The sequence below is a fragment of the Bos javanicus genome, chromosome 3 (assembly GCF_032452875.1).
Source record: "Bos javanicus breed banteng chromosome 3, ARS-OSU_banteng_1.0, whole genome shotgun sequence".
Lineage (NCBI taxonomy): Eukaryota > Metazoa > Chordata > Mammalia > Artiodactyla > Bovidae > Bos > Bos javanicus.
The window spans coordinates 67,302,674-67,320,443 of NC_083870.1; the positions used below are offsets into that span (position 1 = coordinate 67,302,674).

Genomic DNA, 17,770 nt, shown 5'->3' on the forward strand with positions numbered 1-17,770 from the left:
GGGACTTGATGTAGATTGAGGATTTAAGAGGAAGACCCAAGGAAGTAATATCAAGGTCATCATTAAAGGAAGAATATAATTTAGCTAGGTGAGGAGTGATGGTAGGATGTTTAAGAGAAATACATTTTGAGAAAATTGGTAAAATGTAGTATAGGTGGTTGAATTTGATTTAAGTTTTGTTTGATTTTGTTTATTTTTAAATGAGTACCAGTTCACACCATTCTGATTACTTTAATATAACTATTTAAATGTTTATTTATGAACCCTCTACTGTAAAATTTATAGATTTCAGTTTCTCTTTTCAGAAAAGCAGAGCTAGAGAGAGAATCTGTATCCTGTTTTAGCCCCACTTAAAATTAGTCATAGTTTTTCTCCTTTAAGTAACTTTAAAATGATTATAACTAGGAAATCTGTTTGTGGGTGAACATTTAAAAAAATATTTGTTTGGTTTATAACATTGTGTGTTTCATGTGTACAGCATTTTAACTCAACTAACGTATATTATAGCGTGCTTACCACCAATAATTGAGTTTCCATCTATAACCATACATTTGATCCCCTCTACCCATTTTTCCCACCCCTGCCACTTTTTCCCTCCATGGGAGGGACACCAATCTGTTCTCTATACTGGAGTGTGTTTTTGGTTTTGTTTATGTATTTATTTTTTAGTATTCTGCATGAGTGAAATCATGGTATTTGTCTTTCTCCAAATAAGTGACTTATTTCACTTAATTGCCCCAAGTCCATCCCTCATGCTGCAGATGGCAAGATTTTTCTTTTTTAATGACTGAAGCGTTTGGAATTTTTATTTTTAATTGTGGCAAATACCCATAACATAAAATTTACCATCTTAGCCAATTTTGAAAAATTGGGCAAATGCTATACTTTGTGTAAACATCATTTTCCTTGATACAATATAAACATAGTACTAATAATATTTAACATGAGAAGCAGGAGGAATGTGAGGTATAGGGGTTGTCTGGTCCAGGATTGGAAATTGACGGAACATGGGATTAATGAATTGGGGGTGCTTTTTAGGAGGATTGTGGGAATCAGTGACCATGGGATCAGTCATGAGATAGCAAAGGAAAGAAATAGATACTGGGTGGCAGAGCACAAATAAATTGGGAGAATAGCAAGCAGTTAGTGTTTCATCTGTCAGCTTCAACTTTATATATTTGTGTAGTTTTTACTATTCTTTATACTCAGTTCTTTATAATCATCTTTGTAACTTAAGTTCATCCATTTAAGAGAAATGTACTGTTTTGATCATTGGAGTACTGAGCAGAAGGCAGAATAGAGATTGTTTTGCCTGTTTAAAGAAAACGCCATATTTACCTGAGGAAGCATAAAAATCTGTTAGATTGGCGAAGAGGAGCTTCCTGCAGATCAGGAAGAAATAGATTATAAGGAGTCTTTCAGGTCTCCATGAACTTGTTGGGAAGGGGTTGAGTTTGCATTAGTCTGTGGTACGGCAGAAGTGGGAGTCATGCTTATTCCCTGGTACTTGCATTATGAAGCTGCCTACTGTAGTTTAGTATTACTGTTGCATTAAGAAGCCCTCCAGAAGTATTAGTCTAAAATATTACTGGTACCAGCACTGATTTCCTATGAGCCCTAAAATGTTGAGGGTCTCTTTAAATGTGAAAAATACCTTGTCAATAGAAAAATATTCTTTATCAGTATTTCTCATACTAATTTGTTTTAATTGTCAAGCTAACTGGTTTTTTTTTTTTTTTTCCTCAATAGGATGAAGAAAGTATTCCTGTCACGTATAGGAATTTACCTGAATATAAGGAACTATTACAGTTTAAAAAGTTAAAAAAACAAAAACTTCAGCAAATTCAAGCTGAAAGTGGATTTGTGCAGCATGTAGGATTCAAGGTAAATTCTACTTAATTTTTCTATTAATTTAATTTTTGAAAGGGTGATAAGAGATATTTAAGGTGGTTTTCAGAGCTTTCAGCTCCACAACTTTCAAGCACACAGATAAAAGTAAGTTTAGCTCTTGTCCTATTCATTTATACAAAGTAGTGTGTCACAGTTAAACTGGTGTCACGAGATTTATGATTCAGTAGAAAGAAGAAAAATATACAGGTATACTTTGAGGTAATAGATGAGATCTGGTGTGTTCCCTGGTGAGTCAGATGATAAAGAATCTGCCTTACAGTGCCAGAGACTCAGGTTTGGTTCCTGGGTTGGGAAGATCCCCTGGAGGACAGAATGGTAACCTAATCCATGGGGTTGCAAAGAGCCAGACACAACTGAGTGACTAACACTTTCAGCTGCATTCAGGGTGGTATGGCTGTAGGCAACTTTGAGGTAGTATATGAAAGGCAAAATTTTTCTCTAGCTATTCTCAAACTTACCGAGATATAACTGACTAAAAATTGTAAGTATTTTAAGGTATAAAAAAGTTTAAGATATAAAAAAAAGTTCACCTCACATAGTTATCTTGTTTTTTTGAGACAAGAACACTTAACATCTGCTCTCATAGCAAATTTCAGGTATTCAATGCAATATTATTAACTATATATACCATACTGTAAGGGGTTCCCCAATGACGCAGTGGTAAAGAATCCCCTGCCATGTAGGAAACGTGGGTTCGATCCCTGGGTAAGGAAGATTGCTTGGAGGAGGAAATGGCAACTCACTCCAGTGTTCTTGCCTGGAAAATTCCATGAAAAGAGAAGCCTGGTGGGCTGTAGTCTATAAGGTCGCAGAGTTGAATACAACTGAGCATGCACTTAATAGTCCCTCCGTTATAAATTCACATTCCACCCTTTTCCTCTGTACACTTACCAGTTTATAATTATACAACCCACACCAGTATTCTTGTCTAACGAACCTCATGGACAGAGGAGCCTGGCGGGCTACAATCCATAGGGTCACAAAGAGTTGGACACAACTGAGCACACCTGTGCACACACACACAGACACACACACACCATGCTATACATTAGATGTGCAGAACTTACTCATAACTGAAAGTTTGTACCCTTTGACCAATGACACACATACCCTGCCTCCTGCCCCAGGCCCCGCAGCCCCTGCCCACCCTCAATAACCTCCTCTCTCTCTGCTTCTTTGAATTCAACTTTTTTTATTCTCCATTTAAGTGAGATCATATAGCATTTGTCTTTCTTTGTCTGACTTAATTCATTTAGCATCATGTCCTTAGGTTTTATTCATGTTGTCACAAATGGCTTTGACAGATTTCTTCCTGTCTTATGGCTGAATAATAGTCCTGTGTGTGTGTGTATGTGTGTGTAGAGGAGGACAGAGAACACCATTTCCTTTATCCATCCATTCACCTATAGAGCTATTTCTTTGGTTGTTACTATTGTTAATAGATCAGAAATTTCTTTTCCCCTTTCAGATTCAGTTATCTCTGCTGTTTTTTGTGAGTCTGGTAGAAATACATTTATTCATTCCACAAAATTTTGACCCTAACCCATTATATTCCAGGCACTTTGCTAAGTGCTAGGGGATTCAGCGATAAACAGACTCCCTTCCCTTATTCTGTTTTCATCTCATAAGTAATTTAGAGAAGTTAAATGAGCGAAATAGTTGCATATGACTAGAGTACACACTGGAGAGTAGTATGAGGCTATTTAGTTGCCTTGGAAATTTTGCCAAATTTTCTCCTTATGTGTTGGAGAACTTTTGAAGAAGTTTAAGCAGAGAGTAATATGAAATTTACATTTAGGAAAGATCATTCTATTTTCTTAAAATATATAACTCTTAGGAAGGCAGTGGGTTTACAGAGGGTAACTCTTAATCTCTGACTATAGTATTAAAATCTTTAAATAATAATTTGTTCTTGTATGCTTTTTAATGTAATTGGGGAAAAAAAAAAAGTAGAGGGGGAAAAAGATCACTCTGGCCTTAATATGGAGAATGAAGAGGAAGAAAGGCTAACAACAGACTGGTTGGGAGATTCTCCTGGTTTATTTAGACAAAAGATGAGAATGTCCTGAACTTGACTGATGGGTGTGGAAATAGAAGGATTAACAGGTTTGAGAACACCGTAAGTGTTAGAACTGATTATACTTGGTGGGATTGGAGGAAGTAAAATTGAGGCCATGAACTACAGATTCACTGAAAGTGGTATACATAAAAACACTGATGTATGCTGTGACTGATAAGTTTAAAACAAAATTCTTGTACCTCTGATCCTCTAGAGTGGCCATTAGCCAGACTGCATTAAGTGATTCTCTTCTCTTGCTCTTTCAGTGGCCCTGCTTCTCCCCTTAGAGATTTTCCTAATTGACAACTTTGTCTTTTCAGGAAGAAACTGTCTCTACTTCTCATAATTCTATTGCAAAACCCAGCTGTGGCTAGTTTGCCAGTGTGTCAGCTACTCTAGTTGGCCTGATGATAAGAGAAACTAGAAATGACATTTACTTTGGTTTCTAAGTTGCACAGAACACACCTTGGCTCCCACAATGTCACAACACTGAGAAAGAGCTGCCTTTTCTTCTTGGTGGGCATTGGTTAATAGGAGCCTTCTTGGCTTTGGAAAGTGACTGAGTAAGATAAAAGTTCAGAGCGAATTTTGTGTTCACTTGGATTTATGTTAGTTATGGTAACCTGTTTTAAATAGTTCTGTAACATATTTGGATAGTTTAACTATGGTATTACGTCAGTGCTTCTCAATCACAGTCATTGTATACTGGTCTGAGGTACCTTTCAAGTAAGTAACTACTAATAATCAAATGCCCAGGTTTGCAGATGATTTTAGCTGAATACTTTTTCTCTCTGAATCTTTATTAGTGTGATAACTGTGGCATAGAACCTATCCAGGGTGTTCGGTGGCATTGCCAGGATTGTCCTCCGGAAATGTCTTTGGATTTCTGTGATTCTTGTTCAGACTGGTAAGTGTTTCCTTCACTGTAGGTCTTAAATTTTGACAAGAGCTTCTCAGCTACTAGTGAGTTTGATTTCTTAAACTACTTAGAAAACCACCACATTTAATGCATTAAACTTTGCTGTTCTAGACAATTAAGAAATTTTCCTTAATCATACCACATCTCAAGTAACTTTCCATTAGAGATTTTGATTAATGGATTTAAACAGGAAGAGCCATGAGGAAATTTGAGAATATCTCCAGCAAAATGCAAGCAGTACCATATAATGATGTGTTTGTGTATGTTTTCATTGCAGCCTTCATGAAACAGACATTCACAAGGAAGATCACCAACTAGAACCTGTTTATCGGTCAGAGACATTCTTAGACAGAGACTACTGTGTGTCCCAGGGCACCAGTTATAATTACCTTGACCCAAACTACTTTCCAGCAAACAGATGACATGGAGGAGAACATCATACACTAGTCCTCTTCAACACATAGCAATGGTATCATTGTGAATTATGTGCACAGTTTGGAAAGATTCTCTGCTTTCCCTGAAATGACACTCACAGCATGACAGCTTCCTGAGTGTTCTCGTCAAGTCCAGCTCTGCACCGTTGTGGCACTAGATCACTGTTCAGCAGCTGAACATTCCTGGTGAGCGAAGGGTTTCCCTGGTGAAATTCTCACCACCACCTTAAAGCCTTTTAGGTGGTGATCTTAAATGGGGGAGACGGAAACGAGAGCACATATTAAAGAGAGAGTAAATTCCAAAGGTTTCAAAGAACTTGGTCATAAATATGCTAATGAGAAGACAAAGTATTTATATTAAAACAGTTTAGTAGCTTTCAGTTTTGTGAAAATAGTTTCCAGCACAGAAACTGACTTCTTTAGACAAAGTTTTAACCAATGATGGTGTTTGCATCTAGGATATATACACTTTAAAAGAACTCACTGTCCCAGTGGTGGCCCCTGATGGCCTTTAGTAAATTGGAGCTGCTTAACCATATTGATGTCTAATTTCTTTTAACCAGAATGAACTGTCCTTATTACCAACAGTGAAGCACTACAGGAGGCAGCTGTGGCATTGCTTCCTTAACCAGCTCATGGTGTGTGAATGTTATAAAATTGTCACTCAGATATATTTTTTAAATGTAATGTTATATAAGATGATCATGTGATGTGTACAAACTATGGTGAAAAGTGCCAGTGGTAGTAACTGTGTAAAGTCTCTAATTCACAATATTAATTTCTTTAAAATACACAGCCTTCTGCCTCTGTATTTGGAGTTGTCAGTGCAACTCATTGAAGAAAACTGCCTAATATAAAAATCATATATATGATAATAATTTCCCTCTTTTGTAGTCTGCACAAGATCCATAAAAGATTGTATTTTTATTACTATTTAAACAAGTGATTAAATTTAGTCTGTGCAGTGAGCAAGAGTTCACATGCATTCTTTTATACTGCTGGATTTTGTTGTGCATCATTTAAAACATTTTGTATGTTTCTTCTTATCTGTGTATACAGTATGTTCTTGAATAATGTTCATTTGTCAGGAGAACTGTGAGAAATAAACTATGTGGATACTGTCTGTTTATATTATAGAATGCTTGTTGTGACTTCCTTTGGTTAGATTTTGGATTTTCTTTTTTAATGAGTGTTAAAACAAATTTTTTTTGGTTTTTTTATTTACCTGTCCTTTAAGAAGAATATGAACTATATGATGGAAAAGGGTAAACTTGAGAAACTCTGTAAAAGATGGTAATGTTTTCACTCAGAGTGTTTGCTGAGACACTAAACTAGGTTTAAAAAAAGAATGCATACCATGGTTAAATAAAAAAGGCAATAATTAATGTCCAGATGCGAAAACTAAACTTATGTTGAAAATTTTTACTCATTCTTTTTGATGAAAGTAAGCCTCCCCATGTGTTACATAAGTAGTTTTTTAAAATCACTGTATTCTCTGGAAATTATTATTGATTAATGGGAAATGTAAATATTCTAAGATTAATTAAGTATACTGACACAATTTTTAGTCTCGTTTTTTCCAGTTTTAAATCAAGGGGACATTATTTACCAGTCCTCTTCAATACATTATAGTGTACTGAAATTATACCCTGAATTTTTTAATTGAGAAAAGTAATATAATTTTAACTATAGAAATATGAGAATTTTAAAAGTAATATATTGATTAAAGTATACTGATGATTTTGGTAAAATATATCACATCAGAAAAAAGGGAAATGGACTTGAACTAAACTTTATGCCCTGAAATTATTAGTTGGGGGAAGAAGAGGGGAATCAGCAGTTTGGGCATTTGGCTGTTAAACTGCAAGTGAATATTCCAGAAGCTCTACCTTCAACTTGTGGTAAGATAGTAGGTGGCACTGATGGTAACTTCTGTAACTTCTATGTTTGTATAGGAATAATACCAATCAATTTTGAAGAACCATTCAGAGCCATTCAAAAATCCCATAAACTATCATGTATGCTTTGAAAGAGTGATAACAAACCCACTTAAATTTTTTTTTTTAAGGGCAAAAGATTTTTGAAAATTTTGAGTGACAAAGAGGATTCTTTTCTGCTTAAGCAAAGATGTGTTTATTTTGCATTTTTCAGCTCTAAGCAAATAGTCCTCATGACTTTAAAAGGGTAGTAGTTAGTGGTAATGTGTATTGTTGTTTTAATTTGAAGATTGCAGGAATGGGCAGGGCTGTCATATTTGCAAGTAGGCCTTCCATCTCCTACATGGAAGCTTTGGCGTTGAGACAAACATAGACCTACTTGTTAAAGCATCACTTATTCAGTAGTATTCAGTAGGTCAGTTGTATTTTCTGAAATACTATGCTCAAGTTATTTGCTAAGAACTGAAGGAACTTCTGTTGCTGTTCAGTCGCCCAGTCGTGTCCGACTCTTTGCAACTCCATGGACTGCAGCATGCCAGACCTCCCTGTCCCTCACCATCTCCTGGAGTTTGCCCAAGTTCATGTTCATTGCATCGTTGATGCTGTCCAGCCATCTCATCCTCTGACACCCTCTTCTGCCTTCAGTCTTTCCCAGCATTAGGGACTTTTCCAGTGAGTCATCTGTTCACATCAGATGATCAGAATACTGGAGCTTTGGCTTCAGCATCAGTCCTTCCAGTGCATATTCAGGGTTGATCTCCCTTAAGAACTTTTAAGGACACCTAAAACCACTGCTTTCAGGTTTAGGCAGTGGAAATTTTGTTTGGTGTGATATGCACTAAGAATAATAGCAAACACTGATAGAGTGCTTGTTATGTGCCAAGCAAGCATATAGTAACAGATTTAATCCTTACAATTTTATGAGGCAGGTTCATTTATTATCCTGGTTTCATATCAGGAAGTCTAGCCAGAGAGGTTAAGTAACTTGCCCAAGGTCAATATGGTTAGTAACGTGGTGATGCTTAGATTTTAACCCAGACAGATTGCTCCCAGGTCAGCGTCTGCCTCACTACCCTATTTCCTGCACAAGAATATTCCCTTTGTCAGGGGTCACTGAGGTGTTGGAGGTGAAGGTGTGCAGGAGTTGCTTTTCTGTCTTATTCTGGTGCGCTATGCATCCTAGAGTATAAATCTGAGCAAGCATCCAGGTTTATAGCTCAGAATAGAGAAGCACATCTGTGGCTGGGGAAAAAGCACTCAGCTTGCCCTGTGATGAAGTACGGAAACAAACATAATTTACGTCTTCTAATTTGATGGCAAATGTGGTCATAAGGCTTTTTAGGCAAAGCTGGGACTAAAGGCTTGGGTCTCCTGCCTCAGGTACAGTTTGTTTTCCCTGCATGTTTGGTACCTCTCAGCATAGTAGTATGCCATGTCCATTTTTCTCTCCTTTTCCCTTTTGTTTAAATTGCAGAACACAACAATTTACTGGGGTATGAAGAACATTTTTTTATGAAATGAAAAAAACAGTATATGACATGTAGTAAGGATAAATACTTTGCAAAAATTCTATGTTATAAACATAAGAGTGGCATGCTATATAAATTACTATATTTCTTACTGTGGGTAACAAAGTTTGAACGCTGTTATTCTAGGTACATTGAATGGACTTGAAAGTCTCCAGATAACAAGTAGGTTTTTCCACAAGATTATGCAGGTATTGTTCTATGTAGGTTCTAAAGGTTAGTTTTTATTTCATATCTTGATGAACAATGTGCTTCTATTTATATGATCCTGAGGTGGCCTGGGGGGAACCTTTTCCCTTAAAGTTCAAGTAGCTGATTAAATGGATTTTTGAGCATGGTGTCACATTTAGCTCCATGAAGACAGAGACCATCCGTGTCTACCTTTATACCTACGGTCTGGCTCTTGGTAGATTCTCAATAAATATTTATTGGTAATAGGACTGATGTTTTGGTTACATTTTTTTCTCTAGAAAGTTAGAAAAATCACCTATGCCTGAGTGTCTGCGAGTGCGTCTGTGGGACCCTTAGAAGATTTGCCTCAGGAGATCTTTGCAGGACTCTGGGAGGACTAAAGGATTATTACATCCTGTCTAATCTAGAGGATGTGGTTCAGACCTAGATGGCTGAGATTTTGGTCCTCTCTGGGAGCCCATTTTCTTCCATGTTTTTAGAGTGATGTAATAGAAACTAGAATGGAAATTCTGGGTCCTAGTCTCAGTTGTTTAAATGAGACACTCAATAAATGTTGACAAAGAACTACCTTTTATTGAGCACTAGGAACTAGTAAATGATTTACACGTATTATTAACCTCTTTAATCCTCACAACACCTCTGTGAGGTTACTTATGATTGTGACCTCCACTGTACATATGAGAAAACCAAGGTTCAGAGGATTTAAGTGTTAGCCCTCCATAATGATGGCTATGTGTAGAACTGAGGACACGGAGCCTTGCTTTTCTGAAGCTTATATTCTAATGCCGAAGATCTACAGTAAACAAGTAAATAAAAATACTTTATAATTTTAGGCAGAGATAAATGCTGTGAAGAAAAATAATGCTTGAAAAAAAAAAGAATTATCAGGACCAGTCTGTCATTTAGAAGGAGTACTCATAGAACACCTCAACAACAAGAGTCAGTTTGAACAGAGACCTAAATGGGGTGAGGGATTTAGCCTTGTGGATAATCTGGAGGAAGAGGCAGAAGGATAGCATGGCCAGGGATCCTGACCCATTAGAGAGCTTAGCTTATTCAGGCAACAGAGGGCCAGTGTCATTTGAACCAGAAGAGCAAGAGGAGAGTGGTAGTTGTTGGGGTGAGAGAGGCTACAAGGGCAGATCAAGTGAGGCTCTGAATGTAGATCATTGTAAAGGAGTTTGTGTTTTGATATTTTATACATACAGACAAGGTCTTCTTCCAGGGGCAGAGACCTCTAAAGTCCTTTCCTACTATACAATCGTACGACTTTAGTGATGTCATGTCAAGCCATTCGAATCAGTAGACTATTTTAGCAGTTTTGTAGAAGACTTGATTTGTACCTCTAGATACTCTTTGGGGCAAAGCCATTTACCCCTGCTAATTTTTTTTTCTTAAGAGGGTAGCCAACTGCAGCCATAAAAGCCATGGCTGGGCTTGTCTGCTGCCCTGCTGTCTGTCAAAGCTGTGGTGGGCATGGACTGTTTACCAATATGTGGTATGTGTTTAAAGAATGTTAATCTCAACAAAGAGTCATTTTGTGTTTTCTGGCACAACTGATAATTTTCATCCTGTAACTCTCTCTCTAATTTGCTCAAATACTCCTTGTGTTCCCCTGTAGAGAGTGTTACAACTTGGGGTAGTAATAAAGTATTTGACAACTGTGTGAGCTGTAGGAACATGCCCCTTTTTGTTAATAGAGACATAATTGTAACCAAAGAAATTTAATTTCTTCTTTAGCAAACACTGACATTTCTGTTTAAGAATGACTGCTAGAGTAAAAGGAAATATGAAAATTACCATGTATCATGAATACACTAAGAGTGCTCTCTGTAATAGCTCAAAACTGATCTATGGCCAAAATTAAAACCATATGAGCATATCATAAATCTCAACTATTACTGTGTTTGCCTTTGAAATTCTGTTTGGAATAAGGCTTCAAATGCTTTCCAGAATGATGTGAGTTACAAATAAATAGAAAAAGAGTTATCCTGTGTTCCATTTATTTTATTTGTACATATCCATTTCAAGAAAAAAAAAAAAAGATTTAAAAAATACAATCTGTCCCAGAAATGAATCCTTCAATCCTGCACAACCATTGAAGAAAAAAAAAATCATGCAAATTGAAACTGTGGTATTTTGTAGTGACTAAATGCAATTATTCCAGTAGAATATATAAGAAACTCTGACTTGGCAGCTGGTAGCACAAAAGAGAACCCAAACTTCACTGGTTTGATTTGAGGAAACACAATTTTACATATGGATATAAGGCTTGCAAACCTCTGTAAAGGGCCTTTATGGAACAAATACAGCATTAAACTCTGATAAACATTGTGTACTGACATGCCCCTTCCTCCCACGTCAGTTTTGTTATTACATTTCTTACTCGCTTGGTAACTACACAGGTGACACAAGTTGATGTTAGCCCAGTGAATGCAATAACAAATCACCTCCTGCTTTTAAATTCTGTGTGGTTATTGGTATTATAATTCCCCAGATGCACCAACTGTTTTATAGAAGAGTCTAGGTTAGACAGTTTATCCAATTTGTTCTCTTAGCCAATATGACAGTATTCCAAGTAGCCAGTTTTATAGAAATGAATAGAGAAATGTTATCGGTGACTAGTCTAGATTTTGCTATCTTGGAAAAAGCTATACACTTTCAAATTTTAAAAAGCTTTTATAACATTTTTAGAAATTTAATCAAATTTCTTAGGAACAGTTGGTGTTCACTTGTTAACCCAATCTCTGTGCTTCTGAGCTGGATGAGACTTTGAGGAAACAGCTTCCAGAGGGCGATGCCCCAGCTTGCCCCCCATATTAAGGGCCTTCAGTTCAGTAACGAATCTTGAAGAGAGGAAGGGAGATGTGATGTGGCGTTAAGGACGCTAACTCCTCCCTCTCTGAGAAGAGTAGAATCAAATGATTAGTCCTGAAGGCACAACTGACACCGACGGGCACTGCACTGCTGTTCACAGACTAATTTAGCTCTGAGGTGACAGAAAAGAGTGCGTGCTGTGAGTGCAGACTGCTGTCTGACTGAGGAAGAAAAGGCTGGATAATACCAAATACACCATGCATGATTTCCACACACCTCTCAGGTCAAGCTGGGAAGCAAACAGCAATGTCAGGATTTTGAGGCGGGGGGACACACAGAAGGTTTAAATTGAAACATACTGTGTTAAGCGATGAACCTTTTAATATTTTTCTCTGTTCCACTGTCAACATACATGCATTTTTGCCTTCAGAAAATAGAGTCAATAGCTATGCAGAGTTGAAGAAAAACTTCTTCTGGTGTGCCCTCTGCATTTATCTGTGTAAAAGGAAGAAAGAGAAAGTTTGTAAGAAATGTTTATAAATAAGACCATTTTTAGTAATAAAGATGACCTGCTTATAAGTTGCAGTGCAAAAGTTTAAAACACAGGACTCCAAAGCCATGGAGAAAAGAGTAGTTGTTTAAAAACTAGGTGCCTAATTAACATAATGAGATACCACTACACAACTATTTGAATGGGCAAAGTCTAAAACATCAAATGCTGGTGAGGGTGGGGAGGCACAGGAATGACGGGAATGCAAAATGTACAGCCACTTGGGAAAACCATTTGTCCATTTCTTACAAATTAAGCATTCTTAGCATATGATCCAACAGTTTGTGCTCCTTGGTACTTAGGCAAATGAGCCCACACAAAAACCTGCACACAGGGTTATAGGAGCTTTATTCATGATTGCAAAAAGTTGGAAGCAACAGAGATGTCCTTAGTTAGGTGAGTGGATAAATAAACTGTGGTGCATCCAAACAATGGGATATTATTTAGAGCTCAAAGGAAATGGACTGTCAAACCATGAAAAGACATGGAGGAAATGTAAATACATATTACTAAATGAAAGAAGCCAATCTCAAAAGGCTGCATACAATATAACAACGGAAAAATGACAAAACTATGGAGACATAGTAAAAATATTGAGTTGGGGGGAGAGAGGAATGAGTAAGTGGAACACATGGTTTTTATGGTAGTGAAACTATTCTGTGTGGTACTGTAACCATGGATCCATGCTGCTATACCTTTGTCAAAACCCATAGAACATGCCATGCCAAGAGTGAACCCTGGGACTCCCATGGTGGTTCAGTGGCTAAAGACTCCGTGCTGTCAGTGCAGGGGCCCAGCTTTTATCCGTGGTCAGAAAACTAGATCCTGCATGCCACACCTAACTGTCTGCATGCTGCAACGAAGATCTTGCATGCTGCAACTAAGACCCTGTGCAGCCAAATAAAAGTGAGCCCATAATATCAATTCTGTTGAGTGGTGATGATGTGTTGATATAAGTTCATCAGTTATACTGTATGTGCTGCTCCTGTGTGGGATGTTTAGTGGGGGTCGGGGTGGGGGGTTGTTTTTCTGGTTGTGCCTTGTGGCTTGCAGGATCTCAGTTCCCTGACTAAGGATTCAACCTGGACCATGGCAGTGAAAACTTGGAATCCTGACTACTAGAACCTCCAGGGAATTCTGTGTAGGATGTTGATAGTGGGAGAGGTTGTGTGTGTTTGGGGCCAGGGAGTATATACTCAAGTCTTTCCATGACCTTTAACAATAATTTGTTTACCTCAATAGGCTCCTAGTCTTTGCTGTTGTTGTTAGTGCTCGATTTTGCGGTGAACCTAAAACTGGCCTAACAACAACAGCAAAGACTAGGAGCCTATTGAGGTAAACAAATTATTGTTAAAGGTCATGGAAAGACTCAAGTTAGTTAAAATGAGACTTCTGAGTGTTCTGGAGTGTTTGGGGCAGGGTATGAATAGGGCAGAAGTTGGGGGATAAGAGGGATGAGTGCGGAGAAAGCAAAAGCTGGGACCTCAACTTGCAGGGGTGCTAGATGCTAAGGCAGAGTCCTCTTGGAGACTTGATACACCGGGACAAGGAGCCAGCTACAGAGGAAGCAGAGGGGAGCTGATTTTCTGGGCATGAAGGCACTACTATCCCTTCCTTTCAAAATTCCCTAAAATCGTGCCAATTGCTGAGGTTTGTCCCACTGCACACGTAGTGTCCATAGAAAGTAGAAGCCTGGTGATTGGAATGAGACTCACAGAAGGGTTGGGGCAGTGAGCTTCTTCAGACTTCATCTCCAGAGGTTTTCATTTGGTGAGTTTGGGCTGGCCTTCTAATCTGCATATTTCATAAGTTCTCCCAATGATCTTGATGTGGGTCATCTTGGCCCACACTTTGAGAAACACTAGATGATTGGTCCTGTCTACATTCTTTGTGCAAACTAGTTTCAAAGGAAGTGGGGAGGCTAGAAGAATAGGTTGGGATGAGCTTGTATCTCCATAGATTTGCCTGTTTGGACATTTTATATAAATGGAATCACATAATACGCAGTCTTTTGTGATTTTTCTTTCACTAAGCATGTTTTCAAGGTTCATCCGCACTTTGTCCCTGCCACTGCTTGTTGTCCTGCTGAGCAGTCCTCTAACACACCTTTTCAAATACTGGGAGGAGGGAAGAGAAAAAGAGACTGTAAATTCACTTTCCTCACCTCCTCTCACGGAGGGTGGGTGAGCAGAGGTAAATCCATAGCACAGGCTTATTATTTACATGATCTGTGACTGTATCAGTGTAAGAGGTATCAGGTCTCTGTTCCCCAGGAAGTTCCCTGAGCAGAGACTCTACAACCTTTCAGTACATCCTTGTAAGTTTTCTCTCCTTGTTTCCAATGCTTTGTACCTGGCACAAACACTTCCCAAAGTTCACTCCAATCTCCTCCAGAAGAAGCAGCTAATTACGGATTGACCCCCAAGTCACCTTCTACTTTATTTGCATGTAGGCTTTCTCATTATAATTATCTAACCCAGGGATGCCTGTAGAGGGCTTTTCGGTTTGGTTACAGCCTCTGCTTCATTTGGACAAACCCTAACTAGTTATAGTTACCCTAACTATATTTTGCAGTTTCCTCTTTATCTGTTCTCCATAATGTCTTGTTGAACTCTAGTTGCATTTAACTGACCTAACACGTCCCCTATTTCTACTAACTAGTCCTGTAACATTTCCCTCTTCCAACCCACTCTTTTCTAACCAGTGCTTCCCAGCACTTGTAACCTTACATGCTTTTCTAAATTTTTCTTCCTTCCAAAAGAAACTCACGCTTATGTTTCCCACTTCTTGTCTCCTATCTAATACGCATCATGTTTCCTAACACTGATAAGTTATTCGTACAAAATATTTCTTTTAAAAGAACACTGATTACATCCTCTCTTTTTTCCTCCATTTTTTTGTTGATTGATAACCTGCTAATTTGGTATAATGGCAGTGTCAAAGTCATATAATTTGGTTGACTGTTAACCAGAATTTCTTCTAGACTGATGAAAACACATTTGTTCATTATAACAACATTTCTTTCTAGTGTTAACTTTCCCTACTTGTCATCGTAATGAAATAATGGCTCTTTCAACATTTTCAAGTGGTTGCAGTTCACTGTGATGTTCAACTTTTTACTTCTTGGCCAGATATAACCTACCACTATCCCAAATATCTACACAGCCAGCTCTTTGATGACAGGGCCATCACTCAGCATTTGTACCCTCAGAGCTTGACTCTAGAGAGGTAGGCAAAGGAAAGAGAAGTTGAATGAAAGAAAGTGTCCTCTCCAAGTGACACTTTCCACCTCTCCACTGGATCCTCTCCAATGATCTCACTCCTAGGCATATGTTTGGAGAAAACTATTATTCAAAAGAATACATGCACTGTAGTGTTCATAGCACTATTTACAATAGTTATGACATGGAGGCAACTTAAAGGTCCATCGACAGATGAATGGATAAAGAAGATGTGGTACATAGATACAATGGAATATTATTTGGCCATCAAAAAGAATGAAATAATGGCACTTGCAGCAACCTGGTTGGACCTAGAGATTGTCACAATAAGTGAAGTAAGTCAGAAAAAGACAAATACCGTATGGTATTGCTTATTTGTGGAATCTAAAAATAATGACAAATGAACTTATTTACTAACCAGAAAAAGACTAATAGACATAGAAAACAAATTTATGGTTACCAAAGGGAAAAGGCATTGGGGAGGGATAAATTAGGAGTTTGAAATTAAAATATACATACTACTGGGTGACTCCCTGGTGGCTCAGACAGTAAAGAATCTGCAATGCAGGAGACCCAGGTTCAATCCCTGGGTCGGGAAGATATTCTGGAGAAGGGAATGGCTACCCACTCCAGTACTTGCCTGGAGAATTCTAAGGACAGAGGAGCCTGGCGGGCTACAGTGCATGGGGCTGAAAAAGAGGCAGGCATGACTGAGCAACTAACACTTTTCACTTTTCAGACTACCTTATGTAAAATCGATCAACAACAAGGACCTGCTGTATAGCACAGGGTGGTGGTCGTGGCGGTGGTATAGTCGCTAAGTTGTGTCTGACTCTGGTGACCTCCTGGGCCCCCAGGCTCCTTTGTTCATGGGATTTCTCAGGCAAATATACTTGAGTGGGTTCCTTCTCCAGGGGACATTGCCAACCCAGGGATCGAACCCGTGTACCCTGTATTGCAGGCAGATACTTCACCACTGAGCTACCAGGGAAGCACAGGAGCTGTACTCAATATCTTGTAATAACCTATAATGGAAAAGAATCTTAAGAAGTATGTATAAATATATATGTATAATGGAATCACTTTGCTGTACACCTGAAACTAACACATCGTAAGTCAACTATATTTCAATAAAGGTTAAAGAAAAAAGAAAAAGTACCCTCATTTTCCCATTCCTTCTTCCCTTTCTTTACATAAACAGGCTGTTGTAGGGCCAGAAATACACTGTTGGAGTCTATTTTCTGATCCGCAATCTGGACTTTATAGAATGGTATGGGATTCCCCTCTGTAAAAACTGGGCAACTTCGTTTCAGATACAAGGGCTAATGAGAACAAGCATCTGAAGGGCGACACTTGATATTTTCCAATGGAGGGGACTTGGGGGAGGAAGGCATTTCAATGGGATCGTGTCAGTCAGGCCAAGGCTGATGTTTGGGGGGAGCTGCGAGCTGGGCTGCAGGAGTGAGTCATGCCCTGGAGCTTTAACTGGACCATTTCCCGTTTCTATTTTCATCCAATACCTCCCTTCTTCATTTTGCTTTGTGGCTTAAATCCAGGGATTTATTTATTTAATTAAAGAAAAGAAAGCTACTCATTGCCATCCAGAGTCACGTGCTGTGGTGTGTGCCTCTGTGGAGCCCAAGGACGTGAGGAGATTTCAAGACAAAATCAAATAATCAGGCTTTCTAGATGGAGAAAGCAGCCTTTGACTCCAGTGAGTAGGAAATCTATGAAACTAATCTGAGACCCTCATTAGGCCCCAGAAGCAAAACTCTGAGAATAGAATTTTAGAGCCAATGAGATGCACACACACACACGTGTGTGTGTGTGTGTGTGTGTGTGCATGTGGGCATGAGCATGTTGGGAAAAGAATGGGTTGGACTTTTATGGAGCGAAAGAGAGCCCAAGTAACAGAGTGGGACGAAAGCCTTCTGTCTACTCTCCAAATCTGTCCTCCAGTTCTTGAGCAATTACCTGGACATTTCCTTAATCTCATCTAATACCCACAAGGGGAATATTTTAAGAGAACAACCAGTGGCTTTTGTATTTTCATATGTAACTGTGGAACTCATAGGAAATGGAAAAGAACCAACCTCCTAAGTGCTTTCTAAGCAACAGGAACTATTCTTGGTGCTCACAACTTCAGCAAATTTAAACTAGCTCACAAGGCACTAGTGTTAAGTCTTTAGTGAACAGATGAGAAT

The 17,770-nt window shown here is 38.5% G+C and overlaps 2 protein-coding genes across 8 annotated transcripts in view; one reads left to right on the plus strand and one right to left on the minus strand.

Moving 5' to 3' along the window:
* ZZZ3 (zinc finger ZZ-type containing 3) overlaps positions 1-10,967 on the plus strand; it is a 123,728-nt gene extending 112,761 nt beyond the window's left edge. For all 5 annotated transcript variants that reach the window (XM_061411535.1, XM_061411533.1, XM_061411537.1 and 2 more), the window contains 3 exons: positions 1,750-1,884; positions 4,777-4,877; positions 5,167-10,967. In XM_061411535.1, the coding sequence (XP_061267519.1) occupies positions 1,750-1,884; positions 4,777-4,877; positions 5,167-5,311 (381 nt within the window). In that variant the 3' untranslated portion in view covers positions 5,312-10,967. The remainder of the gene's footprint in view (positions 1-1,749; positions 1,885-4,776; positions 4,878-5,166) is intronic.
* AK5 (adenylate kinase 5) overlaps positions 10,965-17,770 on the minus strand; it is a 269,511-nt gene continuing 262,705 nt past the window's right edge. For all 3 annotated transcript variants that reach the window (XM_061411538.1, XM_061411541.1, XM_061411540.1), the window contains one exon: positions 10,965-12,290. In XM_061411538.1, the coding sequence (XP_061267522.1) occupies positions 12,222-12,290 (69 nt within the window). In that variant the 3' untranslated portion in view covers positions 10,965-12,221. The remainder of the gene's footprint in view (positions 12,291-17,770) is intronic.